A 26,630-nucleotide genomic window follows, 5' to 3' on the forward strand; every position below is an offset into this window, starting at 1 on the left:
TTATTTTGGCAAACTTTTATTTTTTTTAATCGTCATTTTATTTTCCAACCATTTAGTTCTCTTGAATTTTACATTCTGTGATTTTCACAATTATGGCACGGTTTGTGTCTAATGGAACACAAACTATCCCACAATGCAATATAATCTTCTACCTGTATATCACGATAATGGCTATGCACATTTTTTTCAAATAAACAATTATATAGTGAGGGACAAGGAACACAAATATGCATTGACATTCACTGCCACCATTTCTAATCAGACATAATATCAATAAGAAACATTTATGTTGAATTTGATTATCAAGGATTCCATTGAATTTGACATCACGTTTCGGGTCCATTCCAACTGTTTTCAAAACGTCATTTACACATATACATGTGCTTCTAATAGAGCATATATTTAATTTGAGCTTTCATGCTCATTGAACTAACATTTTCTATAAGTTTTTTTGTTAATTTTGGACAAAATGGACCATAATTTCAGTTACCTTCAACAAACTTGTTACTGTAAAATGACTAAATTTCACTGATTTAGTGTTTCAGGCATATTTAGTGGGTTTAAAATTCACGGTTTTATCATTTAGATAATGTGTTCCATGCTCAATTTTACATATTCACTGGGTTTTAATTTAGCGCATTTTCCAGTCAGCGAAAAAAGCCAAATTAAAACCCAGTGAATAATTAACCCCTTTACAGTATCTATGGACAACACTTTTTGTTTTATAACAACAATTGGTACTACTGTTAATTGACACTTCACTCAAAATACAAAAACATTTCAAGATCCGAGACAAATCAAATAAGATAAGACCAACAAATTTAAGTGTCCTTACCATGTGTTCAAGCAAGCATTGCAACAAGTCCTTGTATTTCAAATACATGTCCCTTCAGGCATTTATAATTATATAACTCATGAACACATTTGTGTCTACTATAAATGCAAAATACTCCTTGTTTTGATTAAAAAAAATTGCAAATATGCGAGGAACATGAAAATGCCCATTACCAAGTTTTATCTGCAATTCTGTTTCAGCAGTTCGCTGTTTTTGATTGATGCGAATTTTTATGTTTTTCCATAATGTTAAACAGTGCAAACATTGCACATCTTCGTGCTGGAGAAACTAAAGAATGCGACACGCTAAAATCTGTTATCATAAATAACACTGAGTAAGTACTGGTAAATTGTAAACAAGATTCACACAGGATTTCTTTATTGAAGGGTCATGCGCTGTGTTTGTTGCCAATTTTGTTTTATGATCTGTGGTGGTAATTAGTTCATGTCGTGCCAGGGTCAAAATGCATTACTTGTGATTTCCATTAGAAGAGCGCATTTGATGATGGAAAAGTCAATCCAAATAACACACATGCGCGGTACGGCGACCATCGTCCTTCAACAGCTTAGCATTTTACCCTGTGTACTTTGGGTTGGTTTCACTAAAGTCATGTTGGCTCAGAATTACATGGATTAAAAAATACAATTGGAAAAACTCACAACTCGTGTTTCTTTCAGTCATTAATATATACAGATCCTTTGTAAGAAAGTTGTCACATTAACGGTATTCACCAAGATGTGTGTATCAAGCCGGAATTCATTTGGAACATGCTGAAATATGTTAATTAATATGCAAATAATCTTATTAATATGCAAAAATATGGCACAAATGATCAATCACAATAAATGTGGGATAACCAGAAACATGAATATTTTTAACAGACATGTGTAATGATCAGCAGCATGAATAATTTGCTAACTGACATGCACCATGGTCAGGAACATGCATATTTTTAAATGTGGGATAACCAGAAACATGAATATTTTTAACAGACATGTGTAATGATCAGCGGCATGAACAATTTGTTAACTGACATGCACCATGGTCAGGAACATGCATATTTTTAAATGTGGGATAGCCAGAAACATGAATATTTTTAACAGACATGTGTAATGATCAGCGGCATGAACAATTTGTTAACTGACATGCACCATGGTCAGGAACATGCATATTTTTAAATGTGGGATAACCAGAAACATGAATATTTTTAACAGACATGTGTAATGATCAGCAGCATGAATAATTTGTTAATTGACATGCACCATGGTCAGGAACATGCATATTTTTAAATGTGGGATAACCAGAAACATGAATATTTTTAACAGACGTGTAATTTGTTAACTGACATGCACCATGGTCAGGAACATGCATATTTTTAAATGTGGGATAACCAGAAACATGAATATTTTTAACAGACATGTGTAATGATCAGCAGCATGAATAATTTGCTAACTGACATGCACCATGGTCAGGAACATGCATATTTTTAAATGTGGGATAACCAGAAACATGAATATTTTTAACAGACGTGTAATTTGTTAACTGACATGCACCATGGTCAGGAACATGCATATTTTTAAATGTGGGATAACCAGAAACATGAATATTTTTAACAGACATGTGTAATGATCAGCAGCATGAATAATTTGCTAACTGACATGCACCATGGTCAGGAACATGCATATTTTTAAATGTGGGATAACCAGAAACATGAATATTTTTAACAGACGTGTAATTTGTTAACTGACATGCACCATGGTCAGGAACATGCATATTTTTAAATGTGGGATAACCAGAAACATGAATATTTTTAACAGACATGTGTAATGATCAGCAGCATGAATAATTTGCTAACTGACATGCACCATGGTCAGGAACATGCATATTTTTAAATGTGGGATAACCAGAAACATGAATATTTTTAACAGACGTGTAATTTGTTAACTGACATGCACCATGGTCAGGAACATGCATATTTTTAAATGTGGGATAACCAGAAACATGAATATTTTTAACAGACATGTGTAATTTGTTAACTGACATGCACCATTGTCAAGAACATGAATATTTTTAACTGACATGCATTATGTTCAGAAATATGAATATTTTAGGCTATTTAGGCCCTACATGTATGACCAAAAACATGAATAATTTGTTAATTTTAATTTTTGGACCACAGAGACGTCTACTAAAATGAACACACAGTTTTGAAAGTTAGGAGATATTAAACTGAATGAATAATTGAAACTCAAAAAAAATATATAATTCAACATGTATGCAACAGCTTCAGAAGAACACTAAAAACAGTGTAAAGTGCACAATGATATTATTTTTAATGTACAATGCAGTTGAACAAACTTTGCCACATATTAGCGAAAATAACATTCTATATTGGAGAAGGGTAAAGGAGGGAAAAATTTCAGCTAATTATCTAACATTTTTTGAGATGGATTTAAGTGATATCTGAAAACTGCTTTAATTGCACAGGAGTCAAGAAAAATAATAGCAGTAAACATATCATTAACCTTTTCAATCGCAAGATTTCTCGCCCACATTTTTTTGCACTTTTTTTCTTATATTCTACAATATTTCTAGAAATGAATCCTAATTTTGGAGTCAACAGGAAATTTGAGGCGATTTCCAGTTTTTATTAAAAGATTTGGCTGTTTTTTGTCCCAATCTTCTAAGAAAAAGTGCAGACTATTAATGGGACTATTTTATGAATTTGTGATGAAAAGAGGGAACTGGTGTTGAAAAGAATAAGGTCCTAAAGACATGGTGGACGAAGTGACTTGAAATTTTGTCTCTGTGGAATCAATGAATAGCAAAAAATTTACAGAACTATTAAGTAAAAACTGATAACCATAATTACAAAAATATGTATAACACATTCAAACTGGCTTCAAAAAGTCAATTGATATTATATTATTTATGTAGCCATATAGTATTCATTTAATTCATAATGATGCCTGAAAGTATATGCAGTAATTTGGCTGGTAAACAAATTCTGCCAGATTTTTAGCTGACATTTTATTTTGGAAGACGAACTTTTGTAACATTTTTTCAGCAGTGAGTTGGAGATGTGAATATTTCAGTGTATCAATAAGTATTAATTTGATACACTAGAACTGTTAGGATATAAATAAATGAACTTTTTTAATGATTTTTGAAAAACACAGTTGGTTAATTAATTAACTACCTTCACAAATTTTTAGTCAAACGTAAATGTAAATACTTTTAAAAAATATGTGTTATAATCATTAAACTAATAACAGAAAAGACATACCCATAGATTGCTGAACAATGTACAGAACTGATAAAAATAATGCTTGCAAACGCTGAAAGAAAGATTGCTTGCCCGGGCACAAACTTGTCTGAAATATGTTGTGAAACACAAAAACTAAATGTATTTTACTAATTCATCCGTACAGTGCTCAAGAAATAAAAATCAAACAAAAACATAATCTAATATTTCTCAGATGTTGGCAAACCACTCATTTAAAATACGTCTGCCATGTTACACACCTCTTATTACATCTGACCATCCTGACAGGATTTACCAATTTAATCGTGTTCATTACGTAAAATGGCTAAGTCAATCTAAAATGGTGGCTTATCCTACAAAACTTGAAATGTGACATGCATAGGTAATACATGTAGGTTAGATGTAGTTAGATTTGATGTACTGTAAAATACTTTATTTTCGCTATTTTCACTGAAGAAATGATTCAGTGAAAATAAAATCTAGCAAATATACCGTTTTTCCTATATTTTACATTCAACTCTTCAAAAATCAGTGAAAATAAATTCCATACAAAACACCCAAAAAGTCTTTTCAGCGAAAATTAATTCCAACTAAAATAAAGTATTTTACAGTACACCAATGCAAATAAGCCTGTGACAGTATATTAAAAAAAAACAACCTCTACCTAACATTATATTCTAATCAGACTGCAAAATAGTTTTTTTGCGAATGCAGGTGTGCGTGAATGTCCAAGGACTGTGATCCAGACTATAGTTATATTGATGATCCGTTTTATTTGGAAAAAAAACACTTTTTAATGAGTTCATAAGAAGCATTGATAATTCCCCACGACACCAGGGATCGTGTAAAGTTGAGCTGAACACCATAGAACATGCGAGTAACACTACACCCACGCTCTCGCCAGATGATCTTAAATGTGTGCCACGTTGTTTCATGTGGTCCACCTAATTGCACCTGCATCCGAGTCTTGACAACGTTGACAGGATAAAAAACAGTACTTATAAAAGCACCCAGCATAGCACCACTTATGAAGTCGTTAATTGTGTGTCCGATTTGACTGCTCGGTTCTGGTAAAGTCGACTTGATTGGTCCCCGCAAGCCAAAGAAAAGCACATTACTTGGTCCATTGCGGACCAATATCGGTGTTATTCCACGATAGTATTCCATGTATCCGTATTGTTTCAGTACTTTAAAAGCATGTGCAGTATTGGTGAAATTCTTCGTATGTCGGTGATCGAGAAGAATGGTTTGCACTCGTTCTAAAGGGGTCAGTACAGCTTCTGTTGTACCTATGAACAAAATTAAACAAAAAAAATTTTAGAAACTCGGCCATCATGATTGACAAGGGGACCCAAGAAGAATGCATGACATTAGAAATGTTATAACGCTAGAATGTGACCCAATCTGATTAAAATCTGATGTAGTGTATGGGCTTTAATTATTTTGGCTATAAACTTATTTTAATTTTATTTTTATTACCTTTGTTATTAATGCCCTTTTATCTCATTATTTTACTTTGATTTTGATTTTGTGATTTTTTTTAATTCCGCCCTACCTACATCTGATCCGATGCCTATGTAACGAGATTTCAACGAGACCCACTATCGACGATTTTAGTCAACGAATCACATACCTCCTTCTATAGCGTACATGATGACGTCACCGGGTGGCAAACACACTCAAATAAAATGGCGGATTATACCGACGTTAGCGACCGTGAATAACACGGCTTTTCGGTAAGTTTATCATTGTCAAATGCAACGAAAGTCATTTTTATGTTAATATTGTGACTCAAATGGTTCGACTTTAGATCGTTATTCCGCATAGTTATTCTGGGAGTGTTGATTTTGTTTCCACCGGTTCGACCGAACACCAGTGTCTTTTTCCAGTCGCCTGCCCTGGAGACGGGTGATGTTTTGTTGACGACCGGGCCAAAATCGTCTACAGTATTGAAGCTGTAAATATTCATCAAATTGTATCAACATTTTGTACATTATACAATAACTCTTTATTAAAGTAATTGAGCTGATTTGGACTGGAATAAAATATTTTTTATTTGGAACACATCGCAATTGATCAGGAAATATTTGTTTGCTCCAATTTTCTGCGTCGATGCCGTGGGCCGGTGACCGTTATACAATTTAAAATCAGTTTGCATTGTTTACTATAGCTGTTTACAGTGTTCTAATCATTACGATTTACTTATTTTTTTGCTTCCATTCTAGATAATTATGCTCAGTGATGTAAAATTGAAGCGATGACTGAATGAACGAACCTTGGCTGGCGAAGATGTATCTGGAAGTGTACACATTTGTTGGAAGTGAAAAAAATATTCAATGTAATAACAAAAATTGTAAAATGCTGTGGAATTTCTTTTGCAAATAAAAATATACTAGCAATTTTCTATTAATGGTATATTCAAGTGGGCAAAATATAATGTACAGAAAGATTGCCCGTATACACTGAAAAGTAAGCAACCGACAGCCTGTATAAAAGGGGGTCTGTGATTGGATGGTATTTACGCGAGATTTGAACGGGACATACATAGGCGTCGGATCAGATGTAGGTAGGGCGTAATTAAAAAAAAAAAATCTCAAAATCAAAGTATAATAATAAAATAAAAGGGCATCAATAACAAATATAATAAAAAAAAAATTAAAATAAGTTTATAGCCAAAATAATTAAAGCCCGTACACTACATCAGATTTTAATCAGATTGGAATGTGACCCAGTCATCAGCACCAGATAGGGTGGCAGTAAACGATCAAAATCAAAGATCAAGATCCCGATATAGAGACTTGTCTTGTTGGACTTGTATCTTAGATGTGACCATGCTCATTGTCATGATAAAATATGGTGGCTATGTTTTGACACAGATAAAACAAAAATAAAAATCAGCGAAGGCGGATTAGGCCTAGAATAAAAAAAAAAAATCTGTATGTATCAGTTAAACATAGTTTAACTCTGGTGACCTTTCCTTTTGTTATATAATATTGTTTGTTTCAATATGAATATGTATTGGGCCATTCCAGTTTATATCTGCACCCCCCTGTTGATGAGCTTGTGTGTTTACTTCATACAGGGTATAATTTCCATGGGTGTATAAGTCATACAAAGTTTTATTTCCAAATCACCATTCACCATACAGTAATGGAAATCCAAAACTATAGGTTCTACTTATGGTGTTGATGAGTTCCTTTGTGCCACCATACAGAGTAGGATTTCCAAATATAACTCTCATCATATGCTAAACAAAATTTTATATTTGATAATGGAAATCCAAACTAGTCCTGATTTACGGTGTTGATGAGCTTATTTGTGCCACCATCCTTATCTAATTTCAGTAATAACTATTTCATACTGGTCCAATTTTTTTACCATATACAGTCAGAATTCCAAGTTTTTTTAGTCATACTGTTGGAAATCCAACACCATCAACCGGTATGTGGCGAGATAAACTAGGCCATATTTTATTTAGTAACCATGGATTTCCAGGAATTTTTTTTCCATACTCGTTCGGATTTCCAGATTCTGTTTCTCCATATACAGTTGGAATTCCAGGGTATTTTCCCCATCATACAGTGCTGGAAATCCGACCACATCAACAGGGGGTGCAGATATAAACTGGAATGGCCCATTGTCATAATTAATTTTGAAGTCAAACAAATATTAGGATTGAAACAGCAGTGCGAAAGCAGTGTACCAAAAGTCCTTGATTGGTGTAAATATCTTACAAAAACATTGGTGCCTAATTTTCAGTTGGCTGACCAGCAGGAAAGAATTGGGAATATAGAAACCAAGGGTGTATATGGACATTAATATTAGATAGGAGATATCCTGTTGTACAAAAAGGAATAGACCATTTTCCGTACACTGCGAGAATCACGCGTTATGCGTGAAATCGAACGTAAAAACAAGACAAACAAAGGTCATAGCGTCGTAATGGCGTCAAACATCGCGTGGGATTCGACAAACGCCAAAGTATTTTGGGGACATTTCCATGCTTAATAATGTGCTGTCCACATTTGATGATAGGCAATTTCGATTAAGTAAGGGTATTCGGAAGCAATATTCCTCTGTCGAAGATCGGCCGGTCGGTGTGAACTACGAAATAAGGAAATTCGAGTTCAAAATTAAATCGTTCGATTTTTGTGGCAGACGTTCAACGCGCGTCTTTCATGCATCTCGCGAGATCTCGCAATTGTACGGAAAATCACCTATTCAGTTACCTTAGTCTATTATTTGTGATATGATATGATATAAAAATGCAAGACAAATGTCTAGGTAAAACAGACAAATCATTTTAATGGGAGTATACCGGTACTAATATTTAGTTCTCCTTAAAGCATCGTCTGATTTCAGATATGAAGTAGATTATTATTAGATTTATCATCTTTAAGTAAGTAAGTAATTGCAAATGACTACAATACAAATATTGATGTGTATATGTAATACTGCATTGAAAACACAGGAAATAACTAATCTGATGAAAGCTCACATGGCTGACCAACATACATGTACTGGTACCATATTTTTACATGTACGTGTATTTATAAACCACTTATTTTACAGCGTGTGATTTATATGTAGCTTTAGTGTATTTCAAAATAATTTTAAAACTATGCCCAAACCAACTATAAACCATGAATTAAATTAAAATATTGATGTGTGCCCATATTTTAACGCACACAGCAATGACGATACTTTGTGTCAAAATCAGTCTACTAGAATTATGAACAGTATTACTTTTTTGGTTCACTGTAATCTGGTTTTTAAGAAGAAACTGTCAAATAATATGTAACAAATGGCAAACACACATTCTTCACTATAAGTCCTCTAAATATAGTATAGTTTTAATCACTTGTACCACACTATATATCACTCTACATATGTCACACATCCATATTTTGAGATACATGTATTGATATATGTTCTTTCCCATATTTATATTTAATATTCCTTATCCTCATAACATGAAATTTGCCACATGTAATAACAAAAATAAAGAAAATTATTTTTAATTTTGAGTAACATTCAATCTGATGTATGGTGTGTGTTTTTTTATTTGTACCACAGTGGTATTTTTTTTAGTTTGTGTAAATTTATTTATTTTTACCATGTTCATCTTATTTTGTGTTATTTTAACTATAGCTGCATGGGTTCTTCGCAATTACCAACAATTTTATGAAACAGCCAGCATATAAATAATATGTTCAAATAAAACAAATATATAATAAATATTTTGAAAAATTAGACAACCTAAACTACAGTGCGATGCACCTTAAAACTCACAAATGGGCTAGCCCATTGTGCACCACCACAACGGTGCACTCAGCACACTCTGATCTTATTTTAATCAGATTGGAGTAGAATTCTAACCATGAGGAGAAATGAATTTATCCACAGCACTTGATAAAAGTTCAGAAATTTCCAAGTCATTACTGCATTATGTTGCACTCAACCATTTTCGTTTCCATAGTTTCTACAAGATGTAAGTTAAAACATCTAATGATTATAAATAACAAATATTATATTTTTTGATCAATTATACATTACCATGACAACATAATAGCAGTAACGATACTATCTTAAACTGATACGTTTGTTGCTACTTGAAAATATTTTTTTTTTAATTATCCTGACCTTATATTATAAACAAATGAATACTAGTATATCTGCAATGAAATATATTTCAACCTTTGACCTAGCCTGTACAAAATGTATCTACCAAATTTACCTAGAAGCGTATCTCAAATACCTGTAGAAGAAAATGTTAATGTACAAGTGCATTTTTTGGATACTGAATCATTTAAATAAGACTTATTTTAACCATAAACACACCATAGTCATTTACGTAACATTGCACTACTAACAAAATAGTGTACATGTATTTACCCTAAAATGGTTACCTTGACTGGATGACCCTTTTCGATCACCTTCAGCATCATTCTACAGACTGCATGGAATCTTTTCTTATACTACAACATGGGGGAACAAGGAAGCAGAACTTTACTAATACAATTTAATACAACCCTTGGGCAAAATGTTGTCATGGCAACCAGCAAATCAATATCTCCATCAAAAATACTGCCAATTGTACTTTCCACTCACACATGTTCAATTTTTCGATTCATTTGTTTTATTATTCAAACTTAGAAGAAAAAAATAATTTCAATCAAAATGTTGTCCTGAGGGATTAATTATCAGGAAGTCTTTGAATTAAAATATTCAAATTTATTCAGGGTTTGTTTCCGCTCACAGTTTCTTTTAGCTCACAATTTGTTTTTGCACACAGTTCATTAAATCTTAAATTTCAGGAAATGCTGTATTCAATTATAAAAATTTAAATATTATAAGAAATCTGAATTTCAAATGGGAATATATCAATAAAATTTTATAATTCAATAAATTTAACAGAATAATTGAATTCAGTTGTTTGGCAGCAGACTGCATACTTATTATCCATCCACCTACATACTTTTCTAAATATTGAGTGTGAAAGAATAGATAAGTTACTCTTTGAAAGCCAAAGCTATCTTTTGTCTCCTTTAACAAAATAAACCTAATTTACAACATTTTTTTCAAAGTTTTTGAAAATGTAGCCAATGGTAAACTTTATGTATGATCATTTTGATCCCAAATAAGTAGAGAAAAATGATAAAAACATGCAAAAATATTGCGCCTACCTATAAATGTGAAGGAATGTTCTGAGAGCAGGTCTTTTTGAAGCCATGGTAAGTTGGAACACAAGTATATTTTGGATGAAATAGTTATACCCCGGGTACAATAAAACATGTTGAAATAAGCTGCATGGAATTTTAGCAATTTTGTGACAATGCATGAATTGCAGAATCTTAATTTAGCTGCAATGCCAACAATCTCATTGAAAAAATATTTTCTTGAACCGTTTGAGCATCCGAAATTTAGTGCAAATATTTTCATATTTTGTAAAATTTTTGCTGAATTTCACCATCATTTTGAACCATACAGACAGTTTCAGATATTACTTATAGTTTTTGATCAAAAGGTTTATTAATTTTTTGTCAAATTTTCATGTGGGGAAGGAACAGACTATACAACATCATTTTATACATGTAGTTGGCAATGACACTCAAAGTGTTAAATAAACTAATCTTAAACTAGTTAAATTACAGATTAGTTAAATTAGCTAAAATAACATGCTAGCTAAAAAGATTATTTAGGCATGCAACGCAGGAATTTTTTTTAAAAAGTTAAAATATGTAGAACTAAATACGTCATATTACTATTCTATACTATAATCATTAAAATATTATTCAAAAGAGATAATCAATATGCAAAGATTTAATAAAAAACTCAGGACAAGTCAGCCTATTATATCAACCAAACTGCCAAGTGGTTTTTCTATAATATCCAGCAAACACTGGAGTTATAAACACTTCTGAATGAAAATCATATAATTTGTATGACTAAATATGTCATATACAATTCCACACTGGGCAAAAACTCATATAATAATAAATAACATATAAACACTAAAAACAACTTTTTTTACCTTTCACAGGACAAAATGCATAATTTTTAATAATTCGTAATCAAGAAATGTAGCCAATGGGAAAGTAAAGAAAAAAAACAAAATGTTCAAAACGGGGTATTATTCTAAAAGTAACGAAATAAAAAGAAGAACCCAAATGGGTAAATCACTCACAGTCCAGTTTATTGGCCATTGGTGTAACACATTCAATTCATTCCTTTTAACAATTTATATGCTAATTTAGATAATCTACCCCACTAGAATATAAATTAAGTTGTTACAAACAGCAATGCATGATGGGTAGAAGCTTGTCATCAATACTAGCCTGGTCTTATGCAACAATTGATCTATTGTGATTGGCGACACTTAAACAGTAGTGACCTCAATTTGCGCTTACAACAATCACCAAGACAGAGTAATAATCACCGAGTACTGACTTACTAAACCAAGCAATGTCATCAAAGTGACAATATGAATAAAAGAAACTGGTATCAGTAACCAGATTTCAAAACTGACACGAACAACTCACAGGCCAAGAACATTATTTAAAATTCAGCAATCTACTGTGATTTCTTAAAAAATTTTTTTACCAATTTAATTTAATATTACTAAAAGTCTAAATTTCTGAATTAACAAGGAAAGAATATTGTATGTTTAATTATCTATGGTGCACAAAGAGTCAATAAGATAAGAATACAATGCGAAAAGAGATCAAATTTAGGAAATACAATCTATTGACCTAAATGATATATAACCGACATTGTAATGTTTAATCAGTGCCTTCTCACATTAGTTGCATGTACATGTATGTGGGTCACATCACTATCTACATCCACCTATGTACTACTGTAAAATACTTTATTTTCACTTGGAATTTATTTTCGCTATTTTCGCTGAAGGAATGATTCATTGAAAATAAAATCCAGCGAATATACCTTTTTTTCCTATATCTTACATTCAACTTGTCAAAAATCAGTGAAAATAAATTCCATACTAAACATCCAAAATGTCTTTTCAGCGAAAATTAATTCCAGCTAAAATAAAGTATTTTACAGTATAAAACATAGTTACATGTATACTCTAAAACTGTTTGATCTTTGTCGTCATGAAGGATTCAACAATTTGAAAACACTGTAGAATACTTTATTTTCGCTTGGAATTAATTTTCAGTGAAAATAAAATCCAGCGAATATACCTTTTTTCCCATATTTTACATTCAAGTTGTCAAAAATCAGTGAAAATAAATTCCATACAAAACATTCAAATTGTCTTTTCAGCAAAAATTAATTCCAGCTAAAATAAAATATTTTACAGTGTGGATACTACTCAAAGTAGACCCCTACTCATAAATGCAAATACTCAGAATTTATTCATTTTGCGATAAATTGTACTCCAAGGAATATAACAATATTGACATAAAAAAAAATTCGGGGTCACCAGCCTTAATTTTGAGAAATGCTATTATCCTAGGTTTCTATGGCAGAAATGTTATGCAATATTTTAAAGCGCGGTGGTTGTCGCACAGCGCGTGTTTGAATTTCATGTAAATAAACAATGTATTTTACATGCGTTGTATACGTCGCTATGAGTCCCATATCGAACAAGGACGCGGCACGACGACTGTCGCCTTTTAAATTGTAGGTCGGTGACATAGCTGAAAACGTTTTGTTGTCCTGAATTATTATGAAAATCTGAATTCATTCACTAAAGAATGCACTTTGGTTAAGGTCCGCAGGTGTTGACCGAGCCTGGTTCACGCCAGGATAGTGCATTAAAATTGCCATTTGATAGAGAGATGGCCACACTGCTCTGTCATGTAGTCCTAAACATGAATATGACTTCTGTGGCAGAATGCACTATGTGTCAGCACTAGCACTTAATACAAAAAAAAAGTCAGAGACACGCAATGTCCAGAACTGTCGCCTGGCACAAAAACATTAAAAATATTAAAAAAAATATATTTGTTAGCGGTATTTGTTATGACTTCAAGTAAGTAACTCACATTAATTTCAGAGTGCATGGCGAACGTACACAACGTGGTTCGTATCCTTTCTATTCTGTCACTTACTCAGGATGAACCCCGATGTTGCAATACTGGAGTAATCAATATTTCTTTGAGTAGTAGCGTTCGAAAAGCCAAAAATGTTGTCGTTAAGTCGTGTACCTGGTTATTGGGCATGGTTTACTTTGAGACTATCAATATCATGAAAGGCCTAAGGTTTGAACAATGTGACATGTTGGCGAACGTGAAAGGTGTTTAAATTCTAGTTCCACACTCAGTTTACCCACTGTTACTATTAACCGTCGTTTATATTTCGGAAATTGCGAATCACCAGTTTTTAGAGAAAAAATCATTGGTGTTTCGTTGCAATCAGTGCTACAGATCGCATTTTGAATTACCGCATTGCGTTAAAAAATCATCATCAATAATAAGAAAATTTCATCATTACAACATCATTTTGATTGGTTAATGAAAGTCATGACCTGTTAGGTCAAATGAAGTTGTTTCAGGTCAAATCGTGCTGAAAAACCTCATGGTGGAAAATTGCTTTGCGTAGAGATTTTTCGTACGATCAAAAACATACCAAAACGAAGATAATGATAAATTCCTTCGTCCACTGTTTCCCCACAGACCCTACCCATTATTTCACCGTAAATTCAGACGGTATGTAAATCGTATTGTAATAAAATGTGTGTGTTTTTTATGAACATGTTTGTTTCTTCATTGTAAGTGTCGTGGAAATCAATGACACATTTTTTTTTCAAAAATAAGTACCGGTATTATTTTTCTGAGCCCATCGTGATGAACGAATAATTTTTTTGGACAATTTTTCGTTGTTGGCAAGATGGTTACAGTGTTTAACCCCAAAACAAAATCATCTTTTCTGAGTTGGTCCTCGAGTATAAGCTCATCCCTTACTTTTCCCTTACGTGTTCATGCCTCCGGGCTTATGATCAGGGAAGTACGGTATACTGTGAAGATTCAGATCAGTGCAGTGTGAGTGATGAGAGTATATCGTCAACGATGCCCCTTGTTCGAATGATAGTTTTATTTCAAATTACACGGAAGTCTGTGAAAAATCTGCTTCCTGTGACAATTGTCCCATGATTTGCCAGTGCAGCCCCATGAATACATGGACGAAAATGTTTCCACCACCAACTATGAACTCAAGATTGCATACTCCAGCATCCATACTTTGAAATAATTTGCACGCACAGTGCAGTACTGGAAACAGCACTTATCAGACAGTTAGACAAAAAAAAATGCCTGTCTCGATCAATCGCACATCCATAAGGTTTGTATGTTGATACGCTTGTAAATAACATTAACGTAAAAGTCGAAACAACCTAGACTAGAAGTCAATTCACCAGTCCAGCCAACTATGGCTCCCTAAGTTGCTTATATTTAATCAGATACTATTTCGTCATCATGCTTTGTTACCTTACCTGTTTATACCTCATGAAGGCGTTTTTTTATGGCAAGAGGCGCAAACGGAAGTCCTTTGCAGGTTTATCATATTTAAATCATCATAACTCTGAAGATAATCATTTTTTTTTTTTTTCAAATTTATAATCAATATACCGGTACATAACTTGATAAATACAAACACCAAAATAGGCTCTATTTAGTTCCCCTTTAAGATCGCTTTAATGTATGTTAAGTTGGACTTGAGCCATCCTGTACCATCCAACAGTTGAAGGCATAGTCATAACAAAAACTGCTGTCAATATTTCTATGCATACTGTAAAATACTTTATTTTCGCTTGGAACTAATTTTCGCTGAAGGAATGATTCAGTGAAAATAAAATCCAGCGAATACACTTTTTTTCCTATATTTTACATTCAATTCGTCAAAATTCAGTGAAAATAAATTCCATAGGAAACACCAAAAAATTCCAGTTAAAATAAAGTATTTTACAGTATTGCAATGTTGTAAGAAAGATTGATAGAGAGATAGCAGCTTTCCTGATTAGTTTTTTGTGGTACCTGCTGCAAACAGTTTTACAGAAAAGAAGGAAACGTGTAGATAACATGAAGTTTTAATTAGCTAGAACACCTGAACCTCAGATTGTTAGAAGGATTTTTACTGATAAGACTGATTTATCAAAAGTGATCGACTGTGGCAACAATTTCAGTTACAAATTTGTGGTAATTCAGCACAATCTTAGGTCATAATGTCAAGAAACTGATTATTGTTTCTGAAATCAATACTACCACTTCTATTAAAGATTATCTCAGAAAATGTCAGTTCTTGTGGTAAGAGGCTTACATACGAAAGAACCCCATTAACAAAAACACCCCCGACTTTCATTAAAATAAGACACGATAGAAGTACTGCCCACTTCCCTATCATTCATACATGTACAAAAAAAAACAAATCAGATATCGTAAAAACTCTAAAATTTTGTCCACTTTTAAATAATTTATTTTTAAAAACGGTCGGGTTTTTAGAATACAAAATAATGATAAATTTTCAGCCAGTACAATTTTTTAGATTAAAAAATCAACAAATATAAAAGTTGGGTTATATACAGTTGCAGAAATAGAATACTTACAGAAAGTCACGTCTCTAAAAAAATTTTTGGAGTGAAAATAAGTGAGCAATTTCTGGTGAGGTCAAAATTTTGGAGGTCAATAAATTACAAAAATCTGCTGAAGAATTAGGCAGTTGAATTGAATTTGAATGAGTTTTTACGATAATAAATGTAGTATTGCACATAATTTGTCTTTAAATATTCGTCTCATCTTGTTTTTATCAGTGAGTAAAATACAACTAGAATTTCTAGTATTAGTGACCTACATTGACAATAATATTACAAAACAAGCCAAAAATAACTATAAAACTCAAAAACATCAGATATGGTCTCTGAAAATACTGTAAATTTGTCTTTGCCTATCACACCTCACAATTTACCACACAGTAAAATAAAACACATGCGAAACAATATCCGGCAAAGGTATGCAGAGTTCTGGAAGTTGAGTGTAACAAATAATAAAAAAAACTAAGAACGTATATAAACGTATATATATGTTAGAAATCAAAAAGGGTAGACATCCCTAACCCAAGACACCCTCAGAAAACAGAATCTGTTAGCAATGTTGCCAAAACAAAATTGAAAACTAAGAACATTTCTTCATTGAATGTCTTAAGACACCAAACACAAAGACAAAGTTATTCAGTAATACTATTAGTCGAGAAGAATTAAAAAATGATGTTCAGAAATTTAAATATATTATGATTCAAGGAGAAGACATAATAATCAGCCAAGCTGGTCAATATTTATATAAAGTATTTGAGATCAAAAATAAAAATAACTGATAATTTACTTTAGTATATTTATTGTTTCTTATAACTACTGTAAAATGACTAATTTTCGCTGGGTTTAAATTTCGCTGATTTACCATTTCAGGCTTATTAAGTGGGTTTTAAATTCACGGTTTTATCATTTAGATAATGTGTTCTATGCTAAATTTTACATATTCACAGGGTTTTAATTTAGCGCGTTTTCCAGTCAGCAAAATAAGCAAAATTAAAACGCAGTGAATAATTCATCTTTTTACAGTAATTTGTTATTGCTATCAACCAATGAAAACTATTTCTGAGAATGCAATAAATGATTTATTGAAATTACTGATATGGATCACACCATTACTACCGGTAACTTTATCGCAGGATTTATGAAAAAGGCAAAGTCAGCTGAGAAAAGTTTGGTAGTTATGACACCCTCCTCACTGTGGTGTACCATGTATAATGTATTTTGTTACAGAAACCATATTCCATGTTTGGGACTACGTGACAGGGCATTGTGACCAACTTTCTATTATAATGTTACATTGTATTATGTCAATTCAATAGGTGATTACCCACCCATGGTAGGGGGGAGGGGGGTCAACCTCTTTTTGGTGTTCAACCCCAGGTAGGATTTCAATTCAGGACCTACCTGACCCAGCCAAAATTTGTTTGTCTGTGGACATGCCTTAATTTTGACCTCAGTGTACTTCTCAATAACAAGCAGTACAGGATGGCATCAACCTCAATTACACATTGGTTGATGCACTGTACTGCCTTGGTGCATACATCGCAGTATTCTCCCTCGTAATAATAATAACATCCATACACATGTACATATCATTTTGATATATACATACTGGATTATGATGTACCGGTAAATTTATAAAAATAGTGTTTAGGTCCAAACATATTAATATTTTATACTCATTACTGGTATGTATGTACCAGCAAACAAGCAAATACTATTTTGTGAGTGATTAGAGTACATGTATATCATTTCTTTCTTTCTTCAAACTTTATCCATTTCTTAGTCTGCTGTAAAATTACTGCCTAAATTCACATAAATTGTAATTTAGCAGGATCCATAGCACCATGGAGCTAAAAAAAAAAGGAGAGTGAACTCCCTTTGATGCTATTGTTACCATGACTTCAGCCGACTATTTAGTCAACAGATAACACTTGACAGGTTTATGGGGGGATTACTGGACGTGAATATTTAATTAGTCATGATCGGACATTCTCGGATGAGTTCGGTCGGTATTACAAAGCAGGGTGAGGGACGAAAACAAATTTATAACGACTCAAGTAGGAAAAAAACATGGCCAGAATTACACAGTAACTTCTAAATTGGTGATGTGTAATACACAAGTAATTGTGATGGAATCAATGTAGTGGGGAACAAAGTATCGTTAACTTCCAACCCGCCACAATATAACTATTCCCTATCCTATATGAGCTATCAACACAAATCAAAGCAACGCAACGCATGTCAAATTCAATCGGCGATTGCCGGTTTGGCCGTTATATGTCGCTATTGGCATCTACCCTAGCATGACGTAGAAGAGGTCAGCTTACTATTTAACTAAATTTCGGCGTTTGCGGGAAAAGATTTTACGAAAAAAATAAAATTTACCGGAGCTTAAATTTAACGCGTCGTTTATCCAAAGCACGTGTTGTCTATGAGGGCCCACACAGGAAGTAGGACAGATGAACAGAAATGAAAAACGTGATTGTGAATTTGGCTATGGGAGCTCGAACTTCAATTCAAGCTTGTTGGAAAGTACATGGAAAACACTATATATCGGTGGTAATTTTATCGTCTGCGACCAAGTATTTTATTTTAAAATCAATTTCTTGTGAGCAATGTTTTTGACATTACGAGAACCACATACATTGTAATAACTTGCTGAAAACCCGTCCGATTTCCATGACTCAAACGCAGACCTGTAGAACTGACGACACTCTTCCGTAATTATCGCTACGCGCATGTTCTCCACCCTTTGACGTCAACTGCGCAGAACAAAAATGATCGTCACACCTCAGGAAGGCGGTAATAATCAGTGTGACGGCAGCCGGCAGAAGTCATCGACAAGAAAGGTGTAAACACAAAAGAATAATCAGCTTAAAACAAAAGACTCAAGTAGGATTAAAACCAGTCCAGTCTCCTCCTTTTTTTAACTCCATGATAGCACCAAGAGCCAAATGATTTTCAAGACTTTTCCAGACCTTTTCCCAAACTTTCTTGTCTTTTTCCAAGACATTTTAATCTTTTATTCAGGCGCTAGGATAGCAATCATTACCAACACTTGTCGGAACTGGGGTAGAAAACACTTTTATACAAAAAAAGACTCTATGCAAAGAAAACGTGTCTTTCTAAAATGAATTACCGGTAACAACTATGTAGAAATTTAAAGACTTTTCAAAGATTTTTTTATTTTTCCTGTAATTTATTTTAAAGACAACTCAAAGACTTTCCAGACCTCAAAAAATCCAAAGACTTTCAAAGGATTTTTAAAGTATATTTAAAATGTACATCATTGATCAAACTGTGTAGTCAAAGAAAATAAGTTTTCTGTTTTATGTAGCAATCTGTTATTACTATGTGCATGGTTACGCTATTAGGGCAATTCAGTAAAAAAACATGACAATATGGTAATGATCAATATTCCACATTAATAATCGTCAGTAGATCATTATTGATCTCGAGATGAACGCTCTTTAACTCTGTTCACAGATAAATATAATTTATTGATCAGTGCTGCAGTCATTATCTGATGAGTATGGGGAAATCAATAAATTAATCGATGCTGCAGACTTGATTTGTACAAGGAATTGAAAGGATCAATGGACGACAAAATATGTCAATATGTTTTTTTTGTTATTTCTAATTGATTTAGTAATTTACTTTAGGTTGCCATGACTACAGAAGTACAAAATGACATTCATTTTTTTCATTTATTTTTTTTAAACAGTTTCATTTTTATGTTTAAACATTCATTTTATTACCAAACGCTTCAGCGTGGTATTAAGAGTTTGTTTTCAGGGGTGGGTGATACCAAGGTGGAAAATGGATGCACATATGGTTGTAATTCCTGGAATTGCAATAGAGAGGGTTCAGGCCGAAATACAATATATAGTGTTTCCATGTTTCGTCTGATATTTCTGTGGTATTCTGCTGCTGTAAATAATGCAAAATTTGTTCCGAAATTCAGTGTGTTGTGTACACTCCAGAGTTATTCGTTTTTTGCTCAAAACACCCCTTTGTTATAATGGCAGAGTCGAATAGTTTCACTCCCACTGGGAAATTAGCATTGTTGCTTGAATGAGAGCTAATTAAACACATTTTCCAGACCGGCGAAAGTGTATGCAACAGTCAATTTTAACAGCCTGTCACGTGATTTTACTCTGAATGTCAACATGAAAAGAGACTAGTCCATTTTACGCAGGAATAATTGGGAGTAGAATATGTGAGGGATAGTATCAACAGAGATGTGTATACTGAAAAGTAACATCTATCCTTCTTTTCCATCGCTGAACATTTCTGTTTTAGTATACTGGTTTGAAAATGTTGAATTTGCATGATTTGCATGATGTTTTTTCTTAATTGAAACTCCCCTTTTGATTGAATGCCGGGTTTGAAGAAGAACGGCACACCACGTGATTCGTTTGAATACAATGGTGAAGGGTTGACACAAATTTCTGTTGAAGTTAAAAGTTCCTCCACAGAATTTTGCATTGGCAAACATGCCATGCTACTGCGGTACTCCACTGGCGGGATGATTTTCGTCGCTGAGCTGCACGCTACAACTTCGCTTGTGATGTAACTTGTTAGCCGTGGATTGAATGAATCTTGATTACCAGTTAAAATGTTGCTCATTTGGCGTTGGTAATCTTTATTTGGAACTGGGTAATGGCGCCAGCAGAAACCTCCTGGTACCTTGATCTTGATGGTTGCGCCTCCATGGCAATCACTAATTTTACTGCGGGGGGGGGGGGGGTCTTCCGAGAGCCCTTCAGGGTTTATAAAGCTCAACATTACACCAAGTTCTCTCAATCGTAGTATTCCATGTGATGTACACTTGATATGCCAAAAATGTTGCTGAGCGATTTGAACTGGATAACAATAGCAGACGAAAATTTGTATACAAAATAAAAGTAGTCCGGTTGCCAATGAAAACAAGCCGATAGGCTGGTTGGCGATGCTATGACAGGAACGTGAAGCTAACGCCAGTTTATAACTAAAACCGGGCACCGTATACGAAGTTTGCAAAAAACATTCAGTCTTTAGAAGTCACTTAATTTTATTGCTAGAACGTATTTTGCCATTAAATGTATTATTTCCAACCGTTTTGCGATAGTATTTTCTAGATTGGAGGCAGCATTTACATTTCATTCAAAGTTCAAAGTTGCGTTGAGATTACGTTGACTGTAACAATGTCGGCGCCGGTGTGCAACGTAGCCAAAATAAAAGGCATAATCATTTAAACACTGCTATTACAAGACTGGTATTACTGCTCAAATTGACTAAGTGTTCAAACGTCATAAAAAGACGCCGCCGACGGTGCGCGTCGCACAATCTTTTTGCTAGCTGTCAAACAACTTGTCAAGTCAAAACATCTACGCGCCAAATTGCAAAGGTTTACGCACAAAAAATAAAAGTCAACCCGCCAACCGTCTCCACTCTAAACCACGCCCACAGAATAAATAAGTTTCTCTGCGTTGCTTCACACGATATTCGACCAGAAATATGGCTAATACCGTTACTGCCACCGGTAAAATATTGAAGAGACGGTCAAAAACATCAGAGGTTGAAAATATGATTGTTAATGAAATTATATTGTGTGGCGGTAATCCGATCACTGGTCATTTTTCTTCTTTTCGTGAAATAGCAGAAAAGTTTTGTTTCACTGACAAGGAGATCCGCAAAATATGGCGAAGTGTATTATTATGCAGAGCAAGCAATTACTATAACAATTTGAGCAGTAAAGTTGGCGCGAAAGTATTAAAAAAAAAACAGTTTCTGGCTGTTGCTATGGTAGCTGTGGGCCAGGATTAGTGACGGTACGACCTGCCTGTCATGTATGAACAAAATTAGCCAAGAGAGGAGTTAAAAGCTGTTGCTGGTGAAAAGTTACCCCAACGTTGGGGTCCATTTTCTCGGTAATGAAAATAGACATACAAAAACAGTAAATTGTTGCCCACATTCAAGCTGAGTGGAATGAGCTACGTCCGTGCTTTTCAATCATGGAAATGTAGGGTGTGATACATTTGGCGTGAAGGTATTAAAAGAATCAGTTTTTGGCTGTTGCCATGGAAACGGTGGTCAGAATTTGTTTTAGGATTTTACAAAAAGTAACTTTGTGCCCACACTCAAGCTAAGTAAAATGAGCTATGTCTGAGATGTTGTATCTTGAATTTGTTGGAGGAGATACATTTAGCGCGAAGCTATCAAAAAATCAGTTTTTTGGCTGTTGCTATGGCAACGGTGGGCAATTTTTTTCTCCAGATTTTTTTCTGATGAAGGTATGACCTACCTGTTAAGTTTGAGCGAAATAGGCCAAGCCAAGACACCCAAGAAAAGTGATTGCAAGAGCAATCCCAGTCAAGCGGAACGCCAATACCATGTTCATTTGCATATTGACCGTGAAAATACCAAAAACCTTATTGCATGGGTGATATGCAAATTAGTTTTAGTCAAAATAAGTGACTGCCTAGAAGTACCATTACTTTTGTTCAAAATTTATTTTAGTCGGCAAGTATATTCATGTACCCAATGGTAAAATATCGTACTTCTAAATATAGTTTATTTTTGCTGTTTCGAAAAACGCTACTTTTGAAAGGACTAATTTGTTTGCTCTCAGACCTCATTTGCATATGTGGTGTGGAAATGCCGATTTTGATTTCAGGTACGAATCAAAATAAACTGCAGTACATATGTAATAATGTTAAATACTTCATTTTCACTGTAAACATTTTTCCATAAAATAAATTCCAGTGAAAATGCCATTTCCCTCATACTCCATTGAGACTTGACACAGCACAGTGAAAATTGGATTCACATGTAATGCTTGAAAACGAAAATAAATTAAGTGAAATTCTATGTGACTTCATGAGAGTTGGAAATGAACAAATTATATGAAATCCAACCCTACCACTCCATACACAATGTAAACTGCACCCCCAAAACATCCTTTCACCAGTGTATTCTATTTGACTTCAGGAGAAATTGAAATAAACAAATTACATGACAACGAACTTAATTATAATTTCAGCTTCTAGTTCAGCACTGGTTAAATAAACTACCTCGTCTTTATGCCAACTTGAAGTTATTCATTGCCTACATCAGTGACTTCAAAGTCTATGTTTCAATCCGAGGAATTTCACTTGCTATTAATTGCATTGGAGTGCCAGTCTTTTAATTTTTATTGTAATGTCAATTTCTTGCGATTACTCGGAACATGCAACTGTAACCACAGACCGTCTAGGTGATGTAACTAAATCCTAGTATAAGCACCGGTTAGGCAGTCTTGAACTATGCATGTGAAGCCAGCTGAGAGGTAAATCCAATTCAATAGATTTCTCATTGTTTGGTAACTATTTGCTGCAAATGCAACAAAAATCAATATAAAAATATTACCCACACAGCATTCTACAGGTTACTTGTATTATTATATAATTGGTTGAAAAAATAGAACAATAATAAAATAGTGAACACTGCACTTTTCTGGAACATTAACTAGTAATTAAAATTAGCTTAATACTTAACTTACAGATTTATGCAGCACTATTAAACACAAAATTAGGTTTACCATTACAACAAAAGTAAAAGAGCATATATTTTACGTGGATATCAATAGAACAAGTTCCACTGATTTGCATATTGTAGTTTTATACGTGATAAAATTATCACAATTTGGTTTTCACCAAGTACTTGACTTCACAGTAGGGAATAATAATACACATCTGTATTAAGCCATAAAAACTGAAAAATAAATCTTTAATGCTGAACATATTTTTCTAAGCTATTCAAATCAAATATTTTGAGGGGGATATGTATCACACAGACTATGTAAAATTGTTGGCACTGAAAATCTAGTCTATCCCTGCTAAAACTGCTGATTTAGGGGAGCTTACCTGCTAAAATTGCTGAGTTAGGGGAGCTTACCTGCTAAAACTATCGAGTTAGGGGAGCTTACCTGCTAAAAGCGCTGAGATTCCCTGAGCAACAGGCACTGTAACAGAAGGGTCAAAGCGATGAATAACTACTTGGAAATAGTCATACAGCCCAAACATCATTGACACCGACGTAGTCTTCTGGATCAGCGGTGGAAGCAGTCCTCGATACAGATTGATGATGCCTTCTTCTCGTAATTGCCGAGCAGCGCGCCAGCACGGAATGCCATGCAGTTGTTGTCTGAACATTAACTTATTCAATGGAAAAGTAGCCAGAATGTTGATAAAGGCAGCGCCCCAACCGCATACAAACTCTTGATGAACCTGCCCTTGAAAAGGCATTCTATCAATTTCATAATGAAGATTAGATTCAACTTGGCAACTTTCATTTTCAGTCCATTTTCCATCAACATCTTGATATACCACTCCACTGTTTGGCATCCTCACTTCATTCGACACAGTACTACAACAACAACAGCAGCACAACAGTTATTTCCAATGTTACTCTCCAAACAGAGAAAGAGCGCCAATCAATGAGTCAATAGTTTTTATTGAAATTCATCTCTGCTGAATCACATGTACGGGAATTGTAGCAGATCGATATATGCAGACCAAATTCTTGCATCAATAGGCAACCATAAATGGGGAAAAATCTGTAGAGCAGAATAAATTACAATTAAGAAAATAAAATATATATTTATGCATGAACTTGTTTGAATTTCCCATAATGCATTGTACTGATAACAGAATTACCATAAACTCATGTTTAATACATGTATTGAGATGAAATGAATACATTATTGTTACATCAATTACAGTCACTTCAGGTAGAACTTAAACTTTTGACTGAACATGGTTACCAGTTTAAACAATCACTATGTTGATATTTGGCATATTAACATTTCGCACTTATCTTTCAACAAATATTTCAATGTACAGAAATTCTAATATTAATAATTGACCAATCAATCTTATTTGCATATTAATAATTAAATACCCAATATATTTAGTACAATTCCCATATGTTATATAATTACGTATAGCAATATGTCCAAGTAGCATTGGTAAGGTCAACACGTTTACCATAAAATACATTTGGAAACTGGGGCACAGTACATTGAGAGCACAGTAGACGGATCGTTATAAGTGCCACGTTGACTTCGAGAGTCCGTGCCCAGTATATGTACCAACGGTCACTCGATTAAAAAACTGTTGTGGGTTGGGTTCATGTGCCCATATGTCAGGTGACACGAACAAATTAAGTCAGCTGATCAACTAATAATATCAGAGTGAGGTCACCAACAACACGGTAAACAGTAGTCAACGGTACGCGACATCAGTACAGTCATGGCAGTTATTTAACTGACAAATTAAATTTAGAGCTCAGTTCAAGTCGTTCCCGAAAATTAATAGAAGTACATTTGGTAAGTGAGGGCGGAGTCAGGAACAATGTGAACTCTACAAGGTCAGGTATTTAGAAACGATCTTGACCGATTCGATATCGATCACACTGAACAACTTGATTGCGTTGCATACTAGTACATACCGGTTCCGTTGCCGTGCTCGTATACTCAGGCTGCCCGTGCAATCGTCTGCAAAACCCTCTCTCGTCAACGCTGTTATTTTGACAATGGGTTTTACTGTGTTTTGACGTAGTTGGCATTTGACACCACTTGGCAGGTAGCGAATGAATTGTGTACGATCACGATGGAACAACGTGTTCTTCGTCCGCCATGTTTGTTTGAGTGTGGAGTAATTATTATGCAGATGCATCATGGGATGGGTGTAGCAGAAGACGCGCACTTACATACAAGTATTTGTTATTCCCCACGGAAACAAGACACGCACACACGCACACATACGGACAATAGGAGGACATGTACTGTTGTGTTTATTGAATCACTGTCGTGAACAGATTGGAGAATTTTACTTAAAACTGACTTTCAATTGATTATCTGTATTTGCTGCACTGGGCTTGAACTTCAGAGGGGGACACCCATTCGTTTTCAAAGCCAAAGTTTATGAAACGTAATACAAATACGATAATACATTCGAATGCCCTTAAACGTTTGCATATTCTATTCAAATGTGTCATAATTGGTGGCGCTCTCCTTGACAACTGACCGGTGGTGGTGCTCTGCTCGGATTCCTTGGCTGGTTCCCGCCTCAAGTGTCATGGCGTACCAAAAAATCCTACCTGCCATTCGCAAAGGACGCCGGGAACCAGCGAACTCGGATTCCGTGCCATTGTAAAAGACCATTTTCCGTTCACTGCGAGAATCACGCGTTATGCGTGAAATCGAACGTAAAAACAGGACAAACAAAGGTCGTAGTGGCGTCAAACATCGCGTGAGATTCGACAAACGCGAAAGTATTTTGGGGAACATTTCCATGTCAATAATGTGCTGTACACATTTGATGATGGGCAATTTCGATAAAGTGAGGATATTCGAATGCAATATTCCTCTGTCGAAGATCGGCCGGTCGATGTGCACTACGAAATAAAGAAATTCGAGTTCAAAATCAAATCGTTCGATTTTTGCGGCAGAC

General features: G+C 34.2%; 1 protein-coding gene and 1 long non-coding RNA gene across 2 annotated transcripts; one reads left to right on the forward strand and one right to left on the reverse strand.

Annotated features, from left to right (window-relative positions):
• LOC144355304 (mitochondrial nicotinamide adenine dinucleotide transporter SLC25A51-like) lies at positions 1-25,823 on the reverse strand. The gene is made up of 3 exons (XM_085507911.1): positions 25,627-25,823; positions 24,104-24,733; positions 1-5,389 (listed from the first exon to the last, which is right to left on the reverse strand). The coding sequence occupies exons 2-3, from the start codon at positions 24,519-24,521 to the stop codon at positions 4,872-4,874; spliced, it is 936 nt and encodes a 311-aa protein (XP_085364037.1). The 5' UTR covers positions 24,522-24,733; positions 25,627-25,823; the 3' UTR covers positions 1-4,871.
• Positions 5,630-6,499, forward strand: LOC146734454 (uncharacterized). The gene is made up of 2 exons (XR_014931605.1): positions 5,630-5,836; positions 6,326-6,499. It is a non-coding gene; the product is annotated as an uncharacterized LOC146734454 (long non-coding RNA).
• Positions 25,824-26,630: the final 807 nt, after the last annotated feature.

The sequence above is a fragment of the Saccoglossus kowalevskii genome, chromosome 14 (assembly GCF_978046115.1).
Source record: "Saccoglossus kowalevskii chromosome 14, keSacKowa6.1, whole genome shotgun sequence".
In the NCBI taxonomy this organism is placed as follows: Eukaryota; Metazoa; Hemichordata; class Enteropneusta; family Harrimaniidae; genus Saccoglossus; species Saccoglossus kowalevskii.

Bases quoted from the DNA above. Each gene is read 5' to 3' on its own strand.
- LOC144355304 (XM_085507911.1), bottom strand. From the start codon at position 24,521: ATGCCAAACAGTGGAGTGGTATATCAAGATGTTGATGGAAAATGGACT. The intron at 5,390-24,103 runs GTAAGCTCCCCT...TTTTGTTCATAG, and splicing joins AATCTCAGCGCTTTTAGCAG to GTACAACAGAAGCTGTACTG.